At 50.4% G+C, this 25,100-nt stretch overlaps 1 protein-coding gene across 1 annotated transcript; it reads right to left on the bottom strand.

Annotated features, from left to right (window-relative positions):
* Positions 1 to 574: 574 nt before the first annotated feature.
* Igsf8 (immunoglobulin superfamily member 8) lies at positions 575 to 19,562 on the bottom strand. The gene is made up of 7 exons (XM_045137754.1): positions 19,460 to 19,562; positions 4,783 to 5,160; positions 2,610 to 3,071; positions 1,857 to 2,264; positions 1,336 to 1,749; positions 951 to 1,090; positions 575 to 821 (listed from the first exon to the last, which is right to left on the bottom strand). Exons 1-6 carry the CDS (start codon positions 19,518 to 19,520, stop codon positions 966 to 968), a joined length of 1,848 nt encoding a protein of 615 aa, XP_044993689.1. The 5' UTR covers positions 19,521 to 19,562; the 3' UTR covers positions 575 to 821; positions 951 to 965.
* Between the last annotated feature and the right edge of the window lie 5,538 nt (positions 19,563 to 25,100).

Below are 25,100 nucleotides of genomic sequence, written 5' to 3'. Positions count from 1 at the left end.
TCCTTAGGCAAAGGGGTGCAGCTTGCAGGGCTGGGGGAGCCCTGAGGGCAGGTGTAAGCAGGCGCAGTGAACACAGAACACAGGCCCTCCCTCCCAGCTGCCCTCAGCCACCCAGGCAGCTGTGCTCATGCTCGCTCCTATTCTGCGGCGGTCACACCAAGTAATTAAGGTCAAGAGGGAAAAAAAGACTGAGGCCCCAGGCTCTGGTGGGAGGAGTCAGATCCAAGACTAGCCCGACCAAGTGAGACTGGAGGAGGATGTGGTCATGCTCCGGAAACCCCTGAGAGGGGGGCGGTGCTCACCTGGAACTCTCCCTCCCTTTCCATTCCCTCCTTCCGAGAAACAGGAGCCCCATTAGGAGTTGGCTTAGCACTGACAGTTCGGGCAGCAGATGGGACCCAGGCATCCCCTCCTGCAGTGGGTGGTGGCAAAGCCCACGGAAGCCAGATGGTGTTTATGGTGGGTAGAGAGGCCTAAGTTGTCCAGAATAGGTTGTCAGCCCCCAACAACCACCCTACTGTACCCCCAGCCATTTTACAGCCTCGTGGCAGGGGAAGACACAACCAGGCCTGAATTTTATAAAACCAGTTTATTCACATTTTAGAAAACTAGTTTGAGGACAGGAATAGCCTTCCTACAGAATAAGTATGAACAGAAGGCCAGAGGGAGGAACTTGAGGGGAAGGCCTGGGGCAGGGGGCCACATCTCCCGCTCTGGGTAGGGGAGGTCACATAAATTAAAGGCTGGGCACAGGGAGAGGGATTCCAGACAACCAGAGCAGGGCGTGGCGCTGGCTGGAAGACAGTTGACACCTGCAAGAACTGGAAAGAAACGAAACGTGCGCGGTGGGTTGAGGAATGAGATCCCGTGGGCCTTCGTCTTGCTACAGGACCGAGCCAGCGGCTAGCAGCTCCTGAGAAAGACGGGGCTGTGGGGTACTTGTCCCTCACCTGGGGAACCAGGGATCACCGTTTCCGCATTTTCCGCATCCGTTTCATGAAGCAGCAGGTGATGGTGGCAAGGACACTGGCGCCAGTGACGAGAGCTACTCCAGTACCCACCAGCAGGGGCACCAGCAGGGTGTCCAGAGCTGAGGGAGGGAGGAGGGCTCTGCTTAGGGAGTGCGGCGGTCTCCCCGCTATCGCACTGGCCAGTAGTACTCCCCTCCACAGTTCAGAGTCCTCCTCGCCTGCCACCCACCCCCTTCCCTCTCAGCACACGGGTCAGCGCGGGGCTCCTTGTGCGAAGGAATCCAGAAAGGGTAGCGGTGGGAGGACGGGAAGACGAAAAGGAGCTAACAAGATGCGTGGGGACGGAAGAGTGGGAGTCACTCACCATGCATGTAGGGGTAGACTGTGACGGGCCCTGAGCGGGCACTGCCGGCCTGGTACCAGCTGTAATCCGCATGCTGCACCCAGGCACTGGGGGCGCAGTGATACACGCCTTCATCCTCGGGCCCCAGGCTGTGCAGCCTCAATCGATGACTTCGGGGTGCCACCAGCTCCACACTGATGGGTTTTCCTCCAGGCCGGACCCCCAGCTCTGCCACACCATCCTGGCCCACTCCACCCACTAGCTGGGCAGAGTCGGAGCTCAGCTCCCCCTCCTCTGGTCGCTCCACCCACCAGCTGGCAGCCAGCCTCAGCCCTGGGGGGCCGCCTCGCACAGAGATGTTGCACAACAGAGAAGCGGTCTCACCCCGGTACACAGCGCCCCCAGCTAGCCACGCCACGGCCTCCAGTACCACACCTGCAGAGCAACAGATGTGGAGCGAGAGGGCGAGAGGTCAGGGTTTGTAAAGGGATTAGGAAAAAGAGTTCTAGAAGCCATGTGCCCCGTCAAGGGCCCAACCTCACCTTCCTCCCTCACGTGCACAGGCAGAGGGCGGGAGCGGGCACTGGCTGCTTCACGAAGCCGGGTCCCAGACCCTCGTACGTAGGCTTTGGCAAGGCATCGGTAGGTGCCGGCATCGCCAGGCCTGGAAGCCTCTAGCCGCAGACGGTAGGTTCTAGATGCTACCTTCTCCATGGCAATGTGCCGGCCCTCATAGCCAGGGCCCAGGCTGCCCACACCCTCTGTGTCCAGCTGAGCCACCAGACGGCCAGGCCCAGGAGCCCCTGCAGGTGCCATCTCCCAGCCCACGGAGTACGCAGCATGACGGCCCGCTGGAGGCAGTGCCCCTGACACATTGCACATAAGTTCCAAGGGTTCCCCAGGGCCAATCCGCTGTTCACCAGGCCCCACGGTCACTGCCAGCTGGCTGGCTGAAACACAACAAGGGACAGTTGGTGTCACAGAGGTGACTCCTCACCTGTTATTCCTTGACTGCAGAAATTTGAAGCCTCCTGTTGGCCTCTCACCGGTGGTGACCATCTCCCCCACCCTGGGGCCTTAATCTCACCTGCCCTCCATGGCCCTTCTATCTCCACATCCAATTTCTAGGAAGAGTAAAGCAGTCACGGGCACAGGTGGAGAGGGAAGGAGGACAACAGACCGCTCCATTTGTTAGGTGAGCTCTGCAGTCAGGTGATATCCATCTAGTGTCCCCAGTTCCCTCTGAGATTTCCCCCCCACACACACACACACACAGTGGGATGTCTGTAACTCACACAGTGTCTGCACATCCACGTGGGCTAGGACGGCCCTTTTCTCTGCGATCTGGGCCCAGCTGCCATCAGGATCCTGAATCCATTCAGCAGCAGTGCAGTGGTAGGTTCCTGAGTCCCCGGCCTGGACACCCCCGACCACCATGCGGTAGCGATCCGTCCCCTCCTTGCCCAGCCGCAGCTCGCCGGCAGCCAGCCGCTCGGCATAGGGAGCTCCAGCTTCCACGGACAGGTCGGTCCGCAGGCCCACCACTTCCTGGAGAGTGGCTCGCCCCACCGGCGCCTCGGGCACGGCTCGCCCAAAGGACACCGCCAGGTGCGTGTGCTTCTGTGTGCTGGTCTGTGCCAGGCAGCCCAGTGCCAGCTCCTGCCCCTCATGCACTGTCAGGCGTGAGGGAGAAGTTGCAGCCTGGCGGCCTCGGGGTCCCGGAGGGGCAGCAGATACCTGCAGCAAATCTGGAAGCACTAGAGAGAACAGCTGGAGTAAGGGAGGGCCGGAAGACGGGAGCCCTCACCACTGCCTCCTGTGTGCGACCCGTGTCCCCACATAGACTGCGAGCGCCACAGGGCAAGAACTGCGTGCTGGTTCATGTCTTCTGTAACTCAGTGGTACCAAGCACAGTGCTGGGCACACCAAGGTGCTCAATAAATACTTGTTGAATTTCACAGACCAGCTGATTGCCTCTCACTTTGACATTTGAAGGTGGGCCCTTAAGAATCCTCAGGAAGGAAGCTCTGTCTTTGCAAAAGATGAAGAAGCCAGGCCCGGTGGTGAAGGCTGCAATCCCATCTACTCTGGAGGCTGAGGCAGGAAGAGTGAAAGTGCAAGGCCTGACTGGACTGTAGAATAGATTTAAGGCCAACCAGGGCAACTTATCAACTTCCTGGGACCTTGTCTCCAAAAAATAAAATTTAAAAACAGGGGGCTAGAGAGATGGCTTAGTGGTTAAGGCACTTGCTGGCAAAACCAAAGGACCAAGGTTCAATTCCCCAGTACCCACATAGAGCCAGATGCACAAGGTGGAATATGCTTCTGGAGTTCATTTGCAGCAGCTAGAGACCATGGTGTGTCCATTCTCTATCTGCCTCTTTCTCTCTTTCAAATAAATAAATAAAAGTAAAATATTTTTAAAATACATAAAAAGGACTGGAAGGATGGCTTAGTGGTTAAGGCACTCAGATTCGATTCCCCAGGACCCCCGTAAGCTAGATGCATAAGGTGGTACACGTGTCTGGAGGTCATTTGCAGTGGCTGGAGGTCCTGGTGCACCATTGTCTCTATCTCTCTCTGTCTCAAATAAATAAATAAAAATATTTTTTAAAATATGTTAAAAAATACAGTGTTGGAAAAAGAGATCAGTGGGAAAAAGCACTTGCCAGACAAACACATGGGTCTGAGAGGGAGAAAGCCTATCTGGGCTAAATCCCTGGCACCCACATAAAAATTCTGGGCAAGGCCATGCATGTCTGAAACTCCAGTCCTGGGGGTGACAGTGACTGGAGAATCACTGGGACTTGCTGGTCAGCCAATGGAGATTGGCAGCTCCAGGTTCAGCGAGAGATTCTGTCTCAGGCAGACGATGAGGGAGAGCTACAGAGAAGGACACCTGATTCTCCTCTGGCCTCTGCATGGGTGTACATGTACTCTACACACATCACGTCACAATTATTACACACATGTGCATACCAAAAAACAACAGGCATGGTGGCACTTGGTAGGTGGAGACAGGAAGACTACTGTAAATTCAAATAGCTCCTAGCCTGGTGGCGCATGCCTTTAATCCCAGCACTTGGGAGGCAGAGGTAGGAGGATCACCATCAGTCTGAGGCCACCCTGAGACTACAGAGTGAATTCCAGGTCAGCCTGGGCTAGAACGAGACACTGCCTCAAAAAACCAAGATAAATAAACAATAGAGACAAAGAAACTTAAGACAAGAATGTCACCCGCACAGTCTCCCTTCTTACCCCACCTCTGCCTCTCTCCCCTCCACAGGAGTCCTGAGCACTGCAGGAAGCATCTATTCACCCCAGCAATGACTTGCTGGATGACAGAGGCAAGACTTTGGGCCTCAAATTCCCCAAATGCAAAACCTCACGAGTAGACAGGTACCCCCAGGCCCTGACTTTTATCCTTTGGGAATGGGTGTGACCCCGACCTAGCCCAGGTTCCGGTACCTCTCAGCTCCACCTTGGCACTGTAGCTGCCCAGGTACCGGGTATCGGTGGACGGAGTGTAGCACTCATAGACGCCAGCATCCTGGGTCTGCAGCCGGGCGATCTTGAGCATCACGGCGTCTCCCTGCAGACGCTGAACCTGCACCTCGCCAGACGCCACTCGGGCCGCAAACACGGCGTACGAGTACCGGCTGTCCTTGGTACTGATGATGCCCAGCGCGGTGTCCGGGGCCTCGGGCCTGTACATGGACCACTCGAAGTTCTGCTGGGCAGGGCCTTCATAGCCACTCACGTTGCAGGAGATGGAAACAGCTGTGCCAACCACACGGTACAGAGGTCCCTGGGGAACGAACACCTCCCGGGCATAGGAAGTGACTCCTATAAGGAAAGGCAGAAGTCAGAGATGCCCGAGACCTCCATTCCACACCCAGAACCTCCAGCAGTATTCTTTAAAAAAAAAAAAAAAAAAAAAAAAAAAAAATTGAGAGAAGGGCTAGAGAGATGGCTTGGCAGCTAAGGCATTTGCCTGCAAAGCCAAAGGATCCCGGTTCGACTCTCCAGGACCCATGTAAGCAAGATACACAAGGGGGCACATGTATCAGGAGCTCGTTTGCAGTGGCTGGAGGCCCTGACACGTCCATTCTCCAACCCCCCCCCCACCTCTTTCTCTCTCTCAAATAAATAATAAAGTTTTAAAAATATATTGAGAGAAGCCAGGAGTGGTGGTGCATGCCTTTAATCCCAGTACTCCAGAGGCAGAGGTAGGAGGATCACAGTGAGTTTGAGGCCACCCTGAAACTACATAGTGAATTCCAGGTCAGCCTGGGCTAGAGTGAGACCCTACTTCAAAAACAAACAAACATAGAGAAAGGAAGGAGGGAGGATACTTAATAGGTTGATATTGTATATATGTAATTACATTGATTGTAATGGGGAGGTAATAAGATGGAGAATGGAATTTCAAATGGTAAAGTGTGGGGGTGGGGAGGGAGGGAATTACCATGGGATATATTTTATAATCATGGAAAATGTTAATAAAAATTAAAAAAATAAATAAAAATAAATAAAAAAATAAAAACAGGGGCTGGAGAGATGGCCTAAACTTTAAGGTGCTTGCATGCAAAGCCTAAGTACTGGGTTTGATTCGGCAGTACCCATGTAAAGTGGAGCATGCATCTGGAGTTGATTTGCAGTGGCTAGAGGCCCCAGTGCACCCATATACTCTCTCTCTCTTTCTTTCTCTGTTTACAAATAAATAAATTTTAAAAAAATGAGAAAAACAAACAAACAAACTACATATGTGTGTGTGTGTGTTGACAGAGAGAAAGAAAATAGATGTGCCAGGGTCTCTTGCCGCTGCAACAAATCCCAGATACATGCACCACATCTGGCTTTACATGGTTACTAAGGAATGGAACCCAGGCCAGCAGGCTTTGCAAGCAAGCTCTTTTAACCGCTGAGCCATCTTCCCAGCCCCTCCGGGAGTAGTCTTGGCCACTGCCTGTGAAATGAAGGGAAGCCCAGGGAAGGTTGGAGCACAACTGGAACATCAGACAGGTGAGAACAGGGAAGGATGGCTGGGGCACAAGACACCTGGACCTCAAAGAGGCAGCCTGGGTCCAGGTTGGCCTAAGAAACGGTCCATTTCCGGCCAGTCAGAAGCAGCGGCCCTGGCGCAGGAAGACGAGCACTGGCTCCTGACTGCCTCTCCTGGGGCTCGCTCCGGGGAAGGAGGGATTCAGAGACCTCTTCTGCCAGCAGGGAGCTGGCACGTCTCACGTCTAAGCAGAAGGACTGCTTAGCTGGGTCACCTGAGCCAGACAATGGAGCCGGCGGCCCGTGCTGGTCAGGGTACGGGGCCCAGTCAGTTCTCATCACACAATGCCTTCTCCTCTCCAGCCATGCCATGAGCTCATTGCTTCTCCCATCCCACGGGGCAGCTGCAGCTCCTGGGGCAAGAACCAGTCTCTTGCCCAGGCCTGAGGCAGAAGATCCCCTCCCCCAGAGCCTGCCAACCTTCTGGCCCAGCTGATGCACAATGCTCCCCCAACTCCCAAACAAAAGCCTTCATTTGCATATGGTGTGCCTCATTTACGTATGACTCTCTTTCAGTGAGGAGGCACTAAGCACCCCAGCTGCCCCTTCCGGGTCTCCCCCTTCACCCAACCACTACCACACCCCTATCCCCGCAGGCCTGAAACTGGGAGAGCTCAGCTTCTTCCTTCCCTCCGACCTCCCGCTTCTGCTGGACGATCACAGAACTCCAAAACACAAGGAGTGCTGGGTCCGTCCTCTCCCCCGTCGTCTTACAGATGAGAAATCTGAATCTGTGTTTATGGCTAGGATGATATCATCTCTGAGAGGCCTCCACACATCTCTGAAGAGAGACGAAAACAGAGGAGGCCCAAGGGACTGGCTTCGCCAAGCTGTGTCACTTCCAGGCTTCCCAGGGGAAGACCAAAGCCTTGGTGCTGGCTTTGTAGAAAAATCCCTACAAGAGCTGGAGAGATGGCTAAGCAGTTAAGGTGTTTTGCCTGCAAAGCCAAAGGATCCCGGTTCGATTTTCCTGGACCCACACAAGCCAGATGTACAAGGGGGCACATGCATCTGGAGTTTGTTTGCAGTGGTTAGAGGCCCTGGCCTGCCCATTCTCTCCCCCCGCCCCCGCTCCTTTTCTCTTTCTCTAATAAATAAATAAATCATATTTTTAAAAAATCCCTACAAGTCCGAGTGAGACCCTACCCTCCAGCTCTCACTCCCTCCCTTCCTCTGGCTGAGTCACGAGGAGAACCCATGGGCTGTTTGTTGAAGCAAGAGGTTAGAGTCCGGAAGCTGGCCTTAGCCCCAGCCTAGCCTGACTTTTTGGCCTAGAGCCATTCTCTTCCTCTCCTGGGTCTCAGTTTCCACCTTAGAGAACTAAGAGCTTGCAGTTCTGACAGGGAGTGTGTGACTCAGGATGGCCCAGCTCCAGGGGCATTTCATAATCAAGGTGAGGGTGAAGATAGCCAAACCTATACTTTCCCAGAGCTCTCTACCCAGCCCCCCCCCCTCCCCAACAGCTGGCCAAGTTTGCCCTGGGAATCTGGGACTGCCTCCTGGGAATTGAGGTACCTTTGAGTTAAGAGGAGGGAAGGCCACCAGCTCCAGCCCAAAGGCCCCTTCCACACACGACAGTTTCTCTCTACTCTACTCCACAAAACCCTCCCCGATCCCCACTCACCTAGCTTTCCAGCTGTGTTCCCTTTCCTTCCCTATCTTTCCCCTCTCTCTCTTTCTCTGTCTCTCTTCTTCCCTCCTCTCTCTCCCAGTAAATAAAGTTTTAAAAGCAAGAACTGTCTCAGTTCGCTGTTCCAAAGCTTCTCTCTCTCTACGCTTCAGGTCACATCAGTCTTTCTTGGTGTTCAGACCCTAGACCCAAGAAACCGTCCGCCCCAGTCCTCTTACTGCCGACCCCAAACCCCATATTCCTCCGCCCTTTGTTTCCTCCTGACTTCACCATGGCTTTTCCTGCATTCCATCCCAGCTGCATTTTCTGGTGAGCAGGGCCTTTGAGAACCTGTGGCCGAAAATCAGGTGACTCCCTCCAGTGGGGTCCAGAACCCCATTGCTCCAAACGCAGGAGAGGTGGAGAGACTTTTGTTCTCTACTTCATGGTTTCTGTGTGGCCCTGAAGAGATACTAGGATGCCATGCCCTTTTATTTCTTTCTGCCTAATTCATTGCCTGGCCTTACCACGTGCCCTCCCTCACCCTCCTTTCTCATCATCCTCACCCGGCGCTTGCCCCCCTGGAGCTAGGATCCCTGGACAACTCCAGTCAGGGTGCACTCACAGCCAGGTTCACTTAACCTGCTTCTGCTCGAAGAGCAGTTCCAAAACTGGCTTCTGGGCTGGAGGGATGGCTCAGAAGTTAAGGTGCTAGCCTGCAAAGCTAAAGGACCAAGGCTCGATTCCCCAGGACCCATGTAAGCCGATGCACAGGCGGCGCATGCTTCTGGAGTTCGTCTGTAGTGGCTGAAGGCCCTGGCACACCCATTGTCTCTATCTGCCTCTCTCCCCACCTCTTTCTCTCTCAAATATAAATATAAAAATATATTTTAAAACTGGCATCCAAGACAGGTCTTCAGGCCATTCTCCCTCGGGTTCCCTCTTCTGCGCCTCTAGAGCTCTGCCTTCAAGACTTCCAAGGAGACTCAGGCCTCCTTCCTCATCCTAAGCTGTCCCCACTTCCCTAAGGGGCACGCCGTACTTGACCTGTGACAACGGCCACATGGTAGGATGAGGACTCTGTTCTGTCCCGGGGTGACCCCGGGGTGAGTCCACATTTGTAACTCATGGTGGCAACAGCTACCTGGATAGTTCTTTATGGCATCCAGTGAAGTTACTTCATGGTGCGCACCTTCCCCACAGGCACGAAGTCTTACAGGGGGGAAAAACTGCAAGTAGTTGCCTTGTCTTTAAAACATAAGTTTTTGGGCTGGAGAGATGGTTTAGCGGTTAAGCGCTTGCCTATGAAGCCTAATGACCCCAGTTCAAGGCTCGATTCCAACCAGGACCCACGTTAGCCAGATGCACAAGGTAGCACATGCGTCTGGAGACCCTGGCGTGCCCGTTCTCTATCTGCCTCTTTCTCTGTCACTCATAAATAAATAAATAAATGAAAAAATAAAAAGATAAATACCTATGAAAATGCACATTTTAAGGGCTGAGGATATAGCTCAGTGGTAGCACACTTGCCTAGCATGCATAAACCCTGGGTTTGATCCCCAGCATCATTACAAAAATAAAAAATAAAATAAATTTTAAAAGATTTTTTTTTTTTTTTTGGTTTTTTGAGGTAGGGTCTCACTCTGGTCCAGGCTGACCTGGAATTAACTCTGTAGTCTCAGAGTGGCCTTGAACTCACAGCAATTCTCCTACCTCTGCCTCCCGAGTGCTGGGATTAAAGGCATGCGCCACCACGCCCAGAAAAAGATTTTTAAAAACAGATTATAGAGTAAAGATTGCCTATTGCTAAGGAAGAAACAATTAAGGTGGCAGTTTGGCTTTAAAACTGACAAATGATAAATTTAAAGTCATTGAATGTTTATAACTAAGGGTATATATACTGTCTATGTTGCTGCTATTAGTGAGTCTGATATAATTTATATGTACATAAATGAGTATGCATATAAACTAAAAACATAAAATTAGGGCTGGAGAGATGGCTTAGTGGTGAAGGTGCTTGCCTACAAAGCCTAACAAACCGAGTTCAATTCCCCAGTACCTACATAAAGCCAGAAGCACAAGTGGTGCATGCATCTGGAGTTTGTTTGCAGCAACTGGAGGCCCTGCTGTGCCCATTCTCCCTCCGTCTCCTCTCTCTCTCTCTCCCCCCCTCTTTCTCATACTCACACTCTCAAATAAATAATAAATAAATAAAATTTTTAGAAAAAGATGCTTGCTTGCAAAGCCTGCTAGCCCGAAGTTAACTCCCAAGCTACTCACATAGAGCCAGGCACAAAAAGTGTCAGAAGCATCTGACATTTATTCGCAGGGGCAAGAGGCCATGGTCTCCCCTCACTCACGAAATAAACAAATAATGTTAATTATATTATCAAAATAATTAAAGTCCCTCTCAGTTTATAGTGTAACTAAAAATTTTAAAAGGGGGGGGGGCTGGAGAGATGTTTTAGCAGTTAAGGCACTTGTCTGCAAAGCCGAAAGACTCAAGTTCGATTCCCCAGGAAGCCACGTACACCAGATGCACAAGGTAGCACATGCATCTGGAGTTTACTCAAAGCCGCTGGAGGCTCTGGTGTGCCCATTCTCTCATCTGCCTCTTTCTCTCTCTCTCTCAAATAAATTTAAAAAAAAAAAAAAAAAAAAAAAGGCCTGGCACAGTGGTGCATGTCTTTAATCATAGCACTTGGGAGAGAAAGGTAGGATTATAGCTCTGAGTTCAAGGCCAGCCTGGGACTACAGGGAGACCCCACCATACAAAAACATACACAAACAAACTGGAGAGGTTGCTCAGCAGTTAAAGGTGCTTGCTTACAATGCCTGACAGCTCAGGGTTCAATTTCCCAGCACCCACATAAAGCCTGATGCACAAAGTGGGGATTGTTTGCAATGGTAAGCGGTCCTGGCACACCCATCTCGCTCTCTTTTTATTTCCAATAGATAAAAATATGTTTTAAAAAGACAGACATCTCTCTTCCTCCTAACATTACACATTCGTTGTCATATGTCTAAAACTTGCCAACCACTGTCAAGCGTGAAGGTTCTCTTCATATAGTGTTTTTGCAGCTTAACCACAGTCATCTCTCCAGCCCCCAAACCTGCTTTTAAACCGCTTTACATATTTAATTAAAAGGTCACGACTTTAGATGATTTCCAAATGCTTATTACAATAATTTAAATCTTTAATAAACTAATTTGGATTTATTAATAAAACACAAGACTGTTAAAATGTTTTACTTGTAGCTGCTATACATGTTAAATGCTTAAGATACAATATGTATGCTTTCTGTGTTTGAAATACAACCTCCTGAGTTTTCATCTTAATGTGTTTTCTAGCTGGGTGTGGTGGCGCATGCCTTTGATCCCAGCACTCAGGAGGCAGAGGTAGGAGGATCACTGTGAATTCCAGTTCAGCCTAGCGAGAGTGAGACCCTACCTCGAAACAAAATGTTTTCTAAAGTTTGTAATGACAACTATAACAATAGTTATAAATAAAAAGCAGCCAGGTTTGGTGGCACATGCCTTTAATCCCAGCACTAGGGAGGAAAAGGTAGGAGGATCACCATGAGTTCAAGGCCACCCTGAGACTCCATAGTGAATTCCAGGTCAGCCTGGGCTAGAGTGAGACCCTACCTCGAAAAACCAAAAAAAAAAAAAAAAAAAGAGGAAGGAAGGGAAGGAGAGAGAGAGAAGAAAAAAAGCATATTTTTGGTAAAGAAAAGGACACGATTTTAGATGAGAAAGGACTTTATTAAAAAAATATATATTGCTCTAGGGAGCCAGGCATGGTGGCGCACACCTTTCATCCCAGCACTCAGAATGCAGGGGTAGGAGGATCACCATGAGTTCAAGGCCACTCTGAGACTACATAGTAAATTCCAGGTAGTGAGACCCTATCTCGAAAAATAAAAATAAAAAATAAATAAATAAATGTATGTATATATGTAATATATATATTGCTCCAAAGAGAAATAGAGATGAACCAAAACTAGAAGGGGAAAATATGTGATAAACAATTACGAGAGTTGAACTGAAAGAAAGATGACATATAACTAAATTGGTTATTATTAAGGGTTATTAAATTCCTAAGGTCAGAATTCCAATACTTTAAAATAAAACTAGTGGCCAGCTCTGTTTACAATAAGGTTTTCTTAAATATAGTTCTGTTCTTCCTAATGTTTACAGAATGGCTTACAAACAGGAATTTTTATATCTTAGCTTTTACTAAATGAAATACTTAAAACCTATGATGGGATTAAAGGCCCCCGCCACCATGCCCTGCTATGATTAGGTTTTATACAAATGCTAAGTTGATATGTTTTCCCATTGGATAAAGCCTTTATTTGTTTTAATACTGAATTCTCCATTTATAACAATGAGGTCTTCTTAAATGGTGTTCTGCTCCTACTAATGTTTACAAGAATGACTTTAAAACAAAGCTCTTTTTACTAAAGAACACAGTTAAGCCTATGGTTGGGTCCTCTCAAAATGCTGGATTTATATGTTTTCCCCTTGGGCAAAACCTGTATTTGATGTGAGGCGGGGGAAGGACTTATTCTAATAGACAAATGTTTGTTCTGTGATCTTTAATCTTCTAGATAGTGGTGAAATAAAAAATGACACAGATAAACTGTTAGACTTAACCAAACCTTTTAGCTATTTTAGGCTGGCACATTTTCATTAGTTGCTCTAATACCTTATTCTTCTGAACTCTGTACAAGTAAAACACTATGAGCCATCTATTTTAAAGACTATTATAAAGAACTTTTAACCGTGATAACTGAAAAACTTCCAAATTAGTAAAGTTCTTAAATTCTTTCATGTTGCCGGGCGTGGTAGTGCACACCTTTAATCCCAGCACTCAGGAGGCAGAGGTAGAGGATCGCCATGAGTTCAAGGCCACCCGGAGACTACACAGTGAATTTCAGGTCAGCCTGGGCTAGAGTGAGACCCTGCCTCGAAAACCAAAAAAAATCTTTCATGTTTAAATTATTTCTTTTATTTATTTTCAAGTAGAGATAAAGAGAAAGGGCTGGAAAGATGGATTAACAGTTAAGGCACTTGCCTGCAAAGCCAAAGGACCCAGGTTCAACTCCCCAGGACCCACATAAGCCAGAAGCACAAGGGGGCACAGGTATCTGGAGTTCGTTTGCAGTGCCTGGTGGCCCTGGTGTGTCCATTCTCTCTCTCTACATGCCCATTTCTGTATATCTCTCCCTCTCTCTCAAATAAATAAATATAAATAAAATATTTAAAAAAGAGAGATGGAGAGAGAGTGAATGGGTGTGCTAGAGCCTCTTGCCACTGCATGCCCATTCTGTGCATCTGGCTTCACCTGGGACTGGGGACTTGAATCCCAGCAATCAGACTTTGCAAGCAAGTGCCTTCAGTAACCACTGAGTTACCTCTCCAGCCCTATGTTTAAGTACGTTTAAATTGTCTAAGATATTTCAAATGTTGTTTGATTTTTAAAAATGGGGCTAGGGCTAGAGAGATGGTTTAGCGATTAAGGCTCTTGCCTGCAAAGCCTAAGGACCCAGGTTTGATTCCCCAGTACCTGTGTGGCGCATGTGTCTGGAGTTCATTTGCAGTGGCTGGAGGCCTTGACATGCCCATTCTCTCTCTCTATCTGCCTCTCTCTCCAAAATAATTAAGTAAATATTTTTTAAAAATTAAAAATGATGCCGGGCGTGGTGGCGCATGCCTTTAATCCCAGCACTCGGGAGGTAGAGGCAGGAGGATCGTCGTAAATTCAAGGCCACCCTGAGACTTCATAGTGAATTCCAGGCCAGCCTGGGCTAGAGTGAAACCCTACCTTGAAAAACCAAAACAAAAAAAAAAAATTAAAATGAGCTGGGCGTGATGGTGCATGCCTTTAATCCCAGCACTCGGGAGGTAGAGGTAGGAAGATCACCACTTGTTCAAGGCCAATCTGAAACTACATAGTGAATTCCAGGTCAGCCTGAAACCCTACAGTGAAACCCTACCTCACAAAAAAAAAAAAAAAAAAATGAGGCTAATCTCAATTCTAATTAAACTACCAATGAAAATAATATTAGTTTCTTTTTTAAATATTTTATTATATCATTTATTTGCAAGCAGAAAAAATGAATGTGCGGGGGACTCTTGCCATTGCAAACAAACTCCAGAAGTATGCACCACTTTGTGACTATGGGGGAATTGAACCTTGGCCATCAGGCTTTGCATGTAAGTGCCTTTAAGCACAGAGCCATCTCTCCAGTCCATTTTAGTTTCTTATACTTCCACCTTACCTCCATATGTGCAAAGATTTCAATTAACTCTTCTTACCCAAATTAAGAATGCCTTCTTCCATTCTCTAGACAATCCTCCTTCCCTTATCAACCACCTAAATTGGTTACTATTTTCAATGTTAAATATAATACACCTATTGGGTGTCACATGCCAATGTCATACATAGAAATAGATAAGACCGCCAGGCATGGTGGCGCACACCTTTAATCCCAGCACTTGGGAGGCAGAGGTAGGAGGATCACCATAAATTCGATGCCACCTTGAGGCTACATAGTGAATTCCAGGTCAGTCTGCACTAGAGTGAAACCCTACCTCAAAAAAAAAATAATAATAATAATAATGATGATGATGATGATGAAAAATAGATAAGACCCAGATTAAAGTGATCCCGGCATATCTTTCCTAATGGCTCTGTTGATTATTTCTGTCCCGAAGAGCTTCCTGGTCAGCCTCACGTGGCTGATCCAGGAGTAAGCCTCCTAGCACCTCAGGTCACCGGCAGTTGCCATGCGCAGTGCGGGGTGCACGAGCCAGTCCACAAGGCCAAGCGCTGAGGATCCTGGAAGCAACCCTTTTGTTACTAAAACTTCAACAACTCACTCCAGTAACTGTGGAGAGTTAAATGTTACAGATCCAGAGCTAAAATTATTTGGGGCTGTATTAGCCTTTTTGCGTTTTGTTTTGTTTTTCAAGCTAGGGTCTCCCTCTAGCCCAGGCTGACCTGGAAGTCACTAGATAGTTGCAGGCTGGCCTCAAAACTCACAGTGACCCTCCTACGTCACTCAGCCTCCCCCAGGGGCTGGGATTAAAGGCATGCGCCACCACACCTGGCTAATATGAGCTAGTATTAGCCTTTTAAATGGCCAGCTTATCATCTTTTCCTGTATATGACTTGACATCTCTGGGACCCTTTGCTGTGGATGGCAGCTCTGCTAGACATTTTCCTATTAAGCTAGACCAATGCATACTCACTTCCTGAGGTAAAACTCGTTTTCTTGTATGCCAGAGCTCCCTCACATTTACTGAGACTTTTCTGCTTTCCAACATCAGGAATATGGACACATGTCTGATGATGCCACCTTCATCCTGAACTTAACCTATACACTTAATCTATACAATGCATTTCAGCAGCTCCAATTCCAAATTGTTCCAAAACTCATCCTGGGTCTCTTGGTTAATACCTGTTGTCACCCCTCTAATTACTGTTGACTCTTATTTCCATAGTCCTGTCTCTAAACTGGCTGTTAATCTGATTCATCCAGACCACAGTCCAGCATGCCACGTGGACTCAACATGGGTTACATCTCCCTAAAACAAGAATGCATATGTGGGAAGCTGGAGAGACGGCTTGGTGGTTAAGGCATTTGCCTGCAAAGCCAAAGGATTCTGGTTCATCTCTCCAGGACCCACGTAAGCCAGATGCACAAGGGGATGCATGCATCTGGAGTTTATGTGCAGTGGCTGGAGGCCCTGGTGCGCCCATTCTCTTCTCCTCTCCTCTGCCTCTTTCTTTCCCTCTCAAATCAATAAATAATAATAATAAAAGTTTCTATTTAAAAAAGGAATGCAAACTGGGTGTGATGGCACACGTCTTTAATCCCAGCACTCCGGAGGCAGAGGTAGAAGGAGCGCCATGAGTTCAAGGCCACCCTGAGACTACACAGTGAGCGAGTTCTAGGTCAACCTTCAGCCTGGGCTACAGTGAGACCCTACCTCCAAAAAAAAAAAAAAAAAATGATCACACCTCCCTATCACCCCATGAGGCCTCCCACATCCCCTTTTGCTATGAAATTCTTTCCTTTTTAAAAAAGAAAAAAATATTTGAGAGAGTGAGTATGGGGAGTGCCAGAGTCTCCTGCAGTAGCAAGAGAACGAACTCTAGACACAAGCACCACTTTCTCTATCTGGCTCTACAGGGGTACTAGGGAATCAAACTGGAGCCAGCAGGCTTTGCAAGCAAAGACCTGTAACTACTGAGCCATTCCACAGCTCATCTTTTCTTCTTTTTATTTATCTATCTTTTTATACACTGTTTAAATCCCAGAGCTCTCTACCCATCCTCTCTTCTCCGCACCCCCAGGCCATGCCAGGCTTGGGGCTCTGGACCACCTCCTGGTAGTAACTGAGGGCGAAGAGAGAAGACCATCCCCCCCAGTCCCTCTCTCACAGGGCAGTTTCTCTCCTCTCTCCCTGGCCTGCACTTGCTCTCTTTCGGCTTTCCTGCTCCAGGTAGGTTTACCTCCACCCTTTTTCTCTGTCTCCCCTTTCCCTCCCACTCCCTCCCCTCTCTCTCCCTAGTGCATGCAACCCCTTTCTCTCCCTTCTTTTCCCCATTCACCTTCTTTTCCCTGCCCCCTCACTGTTTCTCATAAAATAGTCTTAAACCAAGAAACTATGTCAGTCTTCTATCCCAAAGCTTCTCTTCCTTTTCACTTCAGATCACGCCAGCCTTTCCTGGCATTAAATAGGACCCTGGAGCTAGAGAGATGGCTTAGCCGTTAAGGTGCTGGCTTGCAAAGCCAAAGGACCCAGGTTCAATCCCCAGTACTCACGTAAAGCCAGATGCACAAGGAGGTGCATGTGTCTGGGGTTTATTTACAGTGGCCAGGGGGCCCTGGCATGTCCATTTATCTATCTATGTATCTCGCTCTCTCTCAAATAAATAATATTTAATAAAAATAGGAACCTGGGCCCAAGAACTGTTTCAGACTGCTCAGAAGGTGGCCTCCTTTCTTCCTGGCTCCACAGCTGCTGGGACTTGGACATCCCCATGGGAAAGTCACTCCCATAGCCTTAAGAAACCTGTCCCCAGAGCCAGGTGTGGTGGCGCATGCCTTTAATCCCAGCACTAGGGAGGCTGCGGTAGAAGGATTGCTGTGAATTCAAGGCCATCCTGAGACTACACAGTGAATTCCAGGTGAACCTAGGCTGAAGTGAAACCATACCTCAAAAGACCAAAACAAGAAATCTGTCTCTAGAGCTAGAGAGATGGTTCCACATTTAAAGGTGCTTGCTTGCAAAGCCAAATGGACCAGGTTCAAATCCCCAATACACAGAGCCAGATGCACAATGTTGCAAATACGCAAATATGTCTGGAGTTTGTTTGCAGTAGCAAGAGGCCCTGGTATGCCCATTTATCTCATTCTTTCTCTGGCTCTATCACCTTGAAAATAATTTAGATATATATGTATGTATGTATAAAAAGAGCCAGGCATGGTGGTGCAAGCCTTTAATCCCAGCACTTGGGAGGCAGAGGTAGTAAGATCATCATGAATTCAAGGCCACGCTCAGACTACATAGTGAATTCCAGGTCAGCCTGGGCTACAGCAAGACCCTACCTTGAAAAACCAAAAAGGGGAGAAAGAAAGAAAGCACTTACCTACAAAGCCTAAGGACCCAGGTTCAATTCCCCAGTACCCAGGTAAAGCCAGATGCATAAAGTGGAGCATGTATCTGGAGTTCCTTTGTAGTGGCTAGAGGCCCTAGCATGCCCATTATCTCTCTCTGTCTCTCTTCATCTTCTTCTTCTTTCTCTCTCTCTCAAATAAGTAAATAAATAAAATTTTAAGTCTGGTGTGGTGGCACAGGCCTTTAATCCCAGGCAGAGGTAGGAGGATCGCTGTGAGTTCGAGGCCACCCTGAGACTACATAGAGAATTCCAGGTCAGCCTGGGCTAGAGTGAGACACTACCTCAAAAATACAAACAAAAAAAATTTTTTTGTTTTTTTGTTTTTCAAGGTAGGCTCTCACGGTAGCCCAGGCTGACCTGGAATTCACTATGTAGTCTCAGGGTGGCCTCGAACTCACGGCGATCCTCCTACCTCTGCCTCCTGAGCGCTGGATTAAAGGCCTGCACCACCTGCTAAAATAAAATTTTTTTAAAGACATCCCTCACCACATGATTCTACCCTCAGGCAAGGTCCCTCATCTGTGTGCTGAAGGAGCAAAGACCTGCTTTAGAGTCAGCTTTGAGTTCAAATCTTAGCCCCAACAAATATATGGTCTCTGAAGCAGATGACTTCATTTTTCTCATCTGCAAAAATGAGTGTTAGTGCAAAACACAGCGAGCTCAGATCCCAGCAGGCTCCTCTTCCACCTCTGTGCGCCTCCCACCACTCTCCACCTCCCCTGGGCTCTTCTCTGCTCCACAATATCCACTGGGGGAACGGAGCAAGCAAGAGGCAACCAGGACCCAAGGCTGGCTCCCGTCTTCATACCTCCCTCTGCCTCTTGCCCGGGGTCCCAAGGGGAGCGTTCATCCTGGCCCAAGAAGCTCAAAGACCTGCACTGGGGCGAGACTGCGTGGCACAGCGGAGTGCTGGTCCAGAAACAGAGAACGCAGCTGGGGTGCAAGGGCCTCAGCCTTGACTATGTTAGCTCTAAATCCCCCCCCCAAAAAAAACCCCTGTGATTTCAATGGTGTGTCAAGACATCTGCTCCATGTCATTACTCCTCCCTAGACTACCTCCGATACGGAGCCCTCCAGTCCACAAACAACTCCAGTGCCACCTCACATGCATGCGAGGCTGGCCCAGAACACCCACCGGGGAGGACACTGGGTGCTTGGAGATGCCAGGATCAGTTTCCATGGAGCCAGGTTTCTCCCGTGGCAGGGAAGCTGATCCTAGCGGAGAGCGTGTGACAACCAGTTGGGAGTGCAAGAAAGGGTCCAGGGTGTTGACAGAGGTGACGGAGGGAGCCTCAGATGGTGAGGTGTGCGGGGAACAATTAGGGGAGAGTTACTTCAAAGACCGTGGGTAGACCCAGCCTCTGGGCTTCCAGCCAACTCTGGGGCAATTACGAAGACCGGCAGGCACTGCCTACGCAGGGCAGACACCCAAGGCCAGGCCTGGAGCTGGGGGGTGGGGGGGGCCCGAAAGGAGACGGTGGTTTTTATTGGGGGGGGGGGCGCAGCGATCCCAGGACCCGGGGCCTGCCCTCTGGAGGCCGGAGGATGCCTCGGACGACACCTCGGCGGGGGCTCTCTGGGTCCCAGCTCGGGGCCTAGAAATGCAGCGCCCCCGCCCGTCCCATGACGAAGGGGCAGACTCGAGCCACCTGATGGAAGAAGTGTCGGGGTGAGGGGCTCGAGGAGCTCCGAGACGGCCGAGGGCGGGCGGGCCGGGCTCGGGTTGGCGGGCACCTGCCCGGCGGGGCGGGGGCCAGGGCGGGGACCCGGCTTACCCAGCATTAGCAGCAGCAGCAGCGGCAGCGGCGGCGGCGGCGTGGGGCGGAGGGCGCCCATCCTGCGCAGCGGGCTCGGGGGAGGCTCCGGGGGGCGGCGCGGGCTCTGGGGGTCCAGGGGCGCGGGGGGCGCATGCCCGGCTGGAGGGGGGTCAGGAAGCGGAGCGGCGAGGCGGGCGTGGGTGCGCAGAACCCGGCCGAGCGGGAACCGCCAACTCCCCGCCCTCCTCCCCTCCCCGCGCGGCTCTCGCTCCCGCCCTCCGCGGCTCGGGGACCATTCGCGCCGCGCCCCGGGCCCGGGCCCCGCCCCGCCCCGCCCCGCCCTCCGCGGACTCCGCCCGGGCCCCCCCCCCCTCCTCCTCGGCCCCAGCCCCCGACCCTGGCGGTGGCTCCGCCTCTGGCCTCGGGGCTCCGTGAACTGGCGACACCCCGGCTCCTCTAACCTCCGCCCAGCCTGGCGGCGAGCTAACCCCGCCCGGCACCTGCCGGTCCTTCCCCGAGAGCGGGGTGCCGGCCCCGGCGACGACCCGATGGCCGTGGCCACGCACTCAGAATCCAGTTGGGTGATCCGGGGCGCCGCTCGGTCCTCACCGCAAGCCCTGCTGACTTAAGTGGAGGTGGGGTTGGGGGGGGAGGGCCCAGGACTTCCTGGATGTGCAGGGTTTGGACTCCAGGGGTTCTCAGGGCTACCCCCCCTGGAAAGTCACCGGAGATCTGTTTACACCCCAATCAGAGGGCAAAGGCAAAAAGAAAACGAGTTAGAAAAGTGTAAGCTGTCCAGGCGCGGTCACTTCCTGGCTGGGTGATCTTGATCAGTGGCTCAACCCCCTCCAACCTCACTTGTTTCCTCCACAAACTGAGATTGTCGACACTCACTTAAGGGTTACTGTAAAGAACTAAAATTAGGGCTGGAGAGATGGCTTAGCGGTTAAGCGCTTGCCTAAGGACCCCGGTTCGAGGCTCGATTCCCCAGGACCCACGTTAGCCAGATGCACAAGGGGGCGCTCGCATCTGGAGTTCGTTTGCAGGGCCTGGAGGCCCTGGCGTGCCCATTCTCTCTCTCTCTCTCTCTTTCTCTCGATCTCTCTGTCTCTCTCTCTCTCTCTCTCTCTCTCTCTGTTGCGGTCAAATAAATAAATAAATAAATAAAAATAAACAAAAAATAAAATTAGCCAGGCATGGTGGCGCACGCCTTTAGTCCCAGCAACCTGAGCTACAGTGAAACCCTACCTCAAAAAATGAAATTAAAATTAATTTTAAAATTTTAAAAAAGGTTATTTTCATGATTAACTGAGTGAGGTCTCCTTCACAGGGCGTCTAGCACACCGCGAAACCAACACGAAATGGGAAGTGACAGATGAGGGCTGTTTTAGTTTTGAGTTCTTACACTGTTTTCTATGAAGTTAAGCTTTAGTTTAGATATAACTAGGGGATGGGTAAAGAGGTCTGTGGCCCAGTGAAAAGAGATGAGCACAGCTCTCTGCTGTGAAGGTTGGGGCTGACCTGGAGATGGGAACGTGGAAGAGGGAAGTTTCTAGGCATCTCTGCCTTTCCCTCTGCATTGAAGAAGGTAGGTGGGGAGGCCAGAAGGAAGGGTGAGGCCAGGCCTGCAAAGCTAAGGCTGTCAAAGTGGCCATCTTTTGGAAGTTGCCTAGAGCACCCCTAGCCCTTTCACCTCCACCTTCCCCACCTACTTTGTCCACCCCTCCCCCCTTCCACTTACCCTCTCGCATGGAGAAAAGTGATGTCCAGAGAGGGGAGTGGTGAAGGCCAGACCAGATCCACTCTCAAGTCCCATTCTCTGAGGAGATATTCGCAGAGTTGCCAGTAGACGCCATGTTCACTAACCACAGAGAAGACAGGGAAACACTGAGAATGTTTGGGACTCTGTCAGGGATGCAGCCCTGGGCTCCAGGAACAGGGTGGAGGAAGCCTGCCGCTTCCCACCCTGACCTATCCCAGCCTGGTTATAGATTATCCTCAGGCCATGTTGGCCCAAATGAGAACTGAAAGTCACAGGGGGTGGCTTTGGGAGGAAGAGCACACTCCCTTGAGTTAGACGTTGAGAGGATTTACTCTAACCTTCCTGAGGTTTGAGAGTTAATGGTCACCATCTCCATAAAGAGCAGCCACTTACGGGATGGTTACATAGTCTGTCCCCTTTGGATATTATTTCTAGTGGGCTGGAGAGATGGCCTAGAGGTTAAGGCGCTTGCCTGGACATTACTTCTAGCCTTTACAGTCTGTTTTACGAGATGATGTCATTTGACATAAGACAAATCTGAGCTTCAAGTGGCTTAAGTATCTTGCCCAAGGCCACACATCACACAAGATGTGACTCAAGCCAAGGTCTGCCTGTTCCCAAATCTTCCTATTCTCTACTGTCTCTCCTCCGCAGTATCTCTAGCCTGCAATCTCAGTCATGCAGCCAACACTGATTGGGCCAGGCCTTGTGCTGGGTATTGGCTATGCCCGAGTAAATAAGACTGCCATGGGCGCCTAACCTTGGGAAGGTAGTCATTATGTGGGCATGACATCTGGCAAACATGTAACGGTCAAACCCTCAATACAAGCATTAGGGGGGATCTTTCTGGAGCTGAAGGAGCATTCCTTACTCTGTGGCTTGTGTCTGGGAAGAAGCTACCAGTAGATAGGGCTTGAGGACTTGGCTAGAGTGCACAGAGCAGTTGAGGCCTAAGGAAAATTCCTCCATAGGTCCCTCTGGAGCTGTGGCTTCCAGTAGTGACCAGCAGAGGGAGCCCAGAGTCCAGGACTGAACGACCCCTCAGCTGCTTATGTAACTGGGAAAGTTGGGGGAGGAGAGCAACTGCCAGGCACGAGGCGCGTCACACACAGACACATGTCTCCGCTGAAACCAAGGGGCTTCACATAGACAGGCGTTATGCACACACCCAGCAGAGCAATGAGCGTGACACACACACACACACACACACACACACACACACACACGTCACCACTGAAACCAAGGGGCTTTACACAGAAGGGCATTACGCACATACCCAGCAGAGCAATAAGCATGATACACACACACCCAGTAGGGTGATGCGCGTCACACACACACACACACACACACACACGCATGCACACACTCACTGCAAAGAGTACCAAATCGCTCATTGGATTGGAGGGCACTCCTCTGCCCAAGCAACACACTATTCGACAACACAAGCTCACACAGCACTAAGCTGGTGTTCTGGGGTGATGTGAACAGAGAAGGAAGGGATTCTAGGCCAGACTGAGGTATGGAGGAGGAAGAAGATGGAGCCTGGGTGCCATGGTGGCCATCAGGACCATGGCACGTGGCTGGGCTGAGCTGTCACTGATGCCACCCCAGCCTCTCACCCACATTTCTATGCACTACCAGCTGTGGGCATTCATCCAACAACAGTCTTGTTTCATGTGCTTATTTAACTCGTTTTGCCTCCAGATGGCATATGTGCAAGGCACCTAGGTGGCACTGAGGTGTCGTGAGTATCATTAAAGGTAATTAAGACCCACGCTCTGCCCCAAGACGGTTTGTAATCTGGCTGACATGCCACATACCGTAATCACAACCAAGGAGACATGGCCCCCGGAGCCATGTCCTCCTGTCCAGACCAGGTGTGCGTAACAAGATCTCATCTCACCCCCACAGAACCTTGTGAGGGTAGAGCTATTATTATCCCCTTGGGAAAACGGAGGCATGGGGGAAGCTAAGGAAATTGCCCAAGGTTAATGGGCGAGTTACTGTCCAAATTCAGATTTGAACCTAGCAGTGTGGAACCCCTGGTACTGTATAAATGCAAACATCTCTAGAGAAGATGAAACATGAGCCCAGTGTGCACACACGCGCACACACACACACTTATAGACACAGGCACTACCACTAAAACAAAGCAACAAGCACACTAGTCACCAAGATAGATGGAGATGACACAAATACACGTGTATTCAGCTCTCTTCCTTAATTAGGTACAAACTTCAGCTTCGTGGGGAGCTAAGGTTTGCACACAAGAATGTCCTGTGCTTGTATGTGTTTGGAAAGCCTTGACCCCAACTGCACTGAAGAACTCCAGTTTCCCATCCTCCCCAAGGGGAAGTTCTCTGCTGAGTTGCTGCGAGCCTCCACGAAGGCTCAGAGTCAGAAGAAAGACAAACCCTTGCCCTCACCTGGATGACAAGTTCAGGCAGAGACCTAAAGAAACAGGTGCACAAGCAAAGATGAACACACAAGTATTGGCACAAGCTCAAACCCACTCACAGACCCATAAAAATGTCTCGCATGTACACGTGCCCACACACACACCGACACAGAACCCACTGTGCAGGTACACAGTCCTGGCTCAAGGAAGGAGGGAGAGAGGGAAGAGAGAGAATGCGTGTGTGTGTGTGTGTGTGTGTGTGTGTGTGTGTGTGTGTGTTCCCTGTACCCTCCTTTTGCCCTGGCTGAGCCTACCCTCCTGCGCCAGTTCTCAAGCTCTATGCCAAGGGGTGGCCACAGCTGTTCAAGAATAGGGGAGGCACTATGCCACTGGGGCTGTGACATGACCTGGCCTGACCCTTGAGGGGGCCTGGCTATTTCTGCCCTCAGTGAGTGCCAACTGTCTCCCACTCCAGAATGCCACACACGGTTCCCTTTGGGCCGGGATCCCCTCAGCCTTCTTCCAAGACAAGTCTTTTGTTCCCCAGTCCCGTAGGGTGGGTGCCTGGGCTCCACCGCAGAGGCTCCCTGCACCTGGCCTCAGTCACCAGCCAGCTGAGAGGGAATTTCTGGTGCAAGACCATGCAGCCATGGAGGGCAGCGAGGGGCTGAGGCCCCCCCCACTGTGTGATATCACTGGCGGGGTAATACAGGAGCCTGGGTTGACAGAGGTCTGCGGGGCGCGGCTGAGTGCTAAAGAGAAGCCTCTGGGGGCACGAGGTGGTTAGCACCAAGTGACTGCCTCTGAGTCATCAGGTTGAGCAAGAGGCAAATTTGGAGAACAGGTCATTTAGGGGTTTGTCATCTCTGAGTGAGGAGAGAAGGAAGTAGTGACAGCTAACGCTGCTGAAAGGGTGCTTTGTGCTGGGCCCTGGGTACACACAGCCTGAGGAGATAAGAGCTGTGTTTACCTCTACTTTACATATTGGAAACAGGCAGCAATCCTTACGTAATTTACCCAGGCTCACATAGCTAGCAGCTTGCAGCATCCAGAGACAAACGCAAACTGACTTCTGAGCATATTTGCTCAGCAGTCTTCCCCTCCCCGCTGGTCTGGTAACCTGCACGCAATTGTTTCCTCGCATGCATGCGCGCGCGCACACACACACACACACACACACACACACACACTTCTAGTGCCTAAGCAGCCTTTGAACTAGCTGTGCTTCCCCACTACCGTAGCTCTAGTGTCTAGCACGTAGTGGGTGTGCTGTAAATATTTGTTGAATGAATGGATGAACGCAGTGCCGGAGGCCCAGGACAAGGGAAATCAGGAAAGCTCTGTGTGTAGTGACTTTGAGGGACAGGAAAGGGAGGGACCAGGGTGATTCGTACACACACACACACACACACACACACACACACACTGAAGACTCACTTCTGACTCTGAGGTCCCAACCCTTCAAAGCCCCCTGGGAGAAAAAAGAGCCATAGACCTGA

The sequence above is a fragment of the Jaculus jaculus genome, chromosome 1 (assembly GCF_020740685.1).
Source record: "Jaculus jaculus isolate mJacJac1 chromosome 1, mJacJac1.mat.Y.cur, whole genome shotgun sequence".
In the NCBI taxonomy this organism is placed as follows: Eukaryota; Metazoa; Chordata; class Mammalia; order Rodentia; family Dipodidae; genus Jaculus; species Jaculus jaculus.
This window is presented reverse-complemented; position numbering and strand designations above follow the sequence as displayed.

Coding starts and splice junctions, on each gene's coding strand:
- Igsf8 (XM_045137754.1), bottom strand. CDS start 19,520: ATGGGCGCCCTCCGCCCCACGCCGCCGCCGCCGCTGCCGCTGCTGCTG. Junction 2,265..2,609: donor CGTGGATGTGCAGACACTGT/GTGAGTTACAGA, acceptor GTTGTGTTTCAG/CCAGCCAGCTGGCAGTGACC. Junction 1,750..1,856: donor TGTGCACGTGAGGGAGGAAG/GTGAGGTTGGGC, acceptor GTTGCTCTGCAG/GTGTGGTACTGGAGGCCGTG.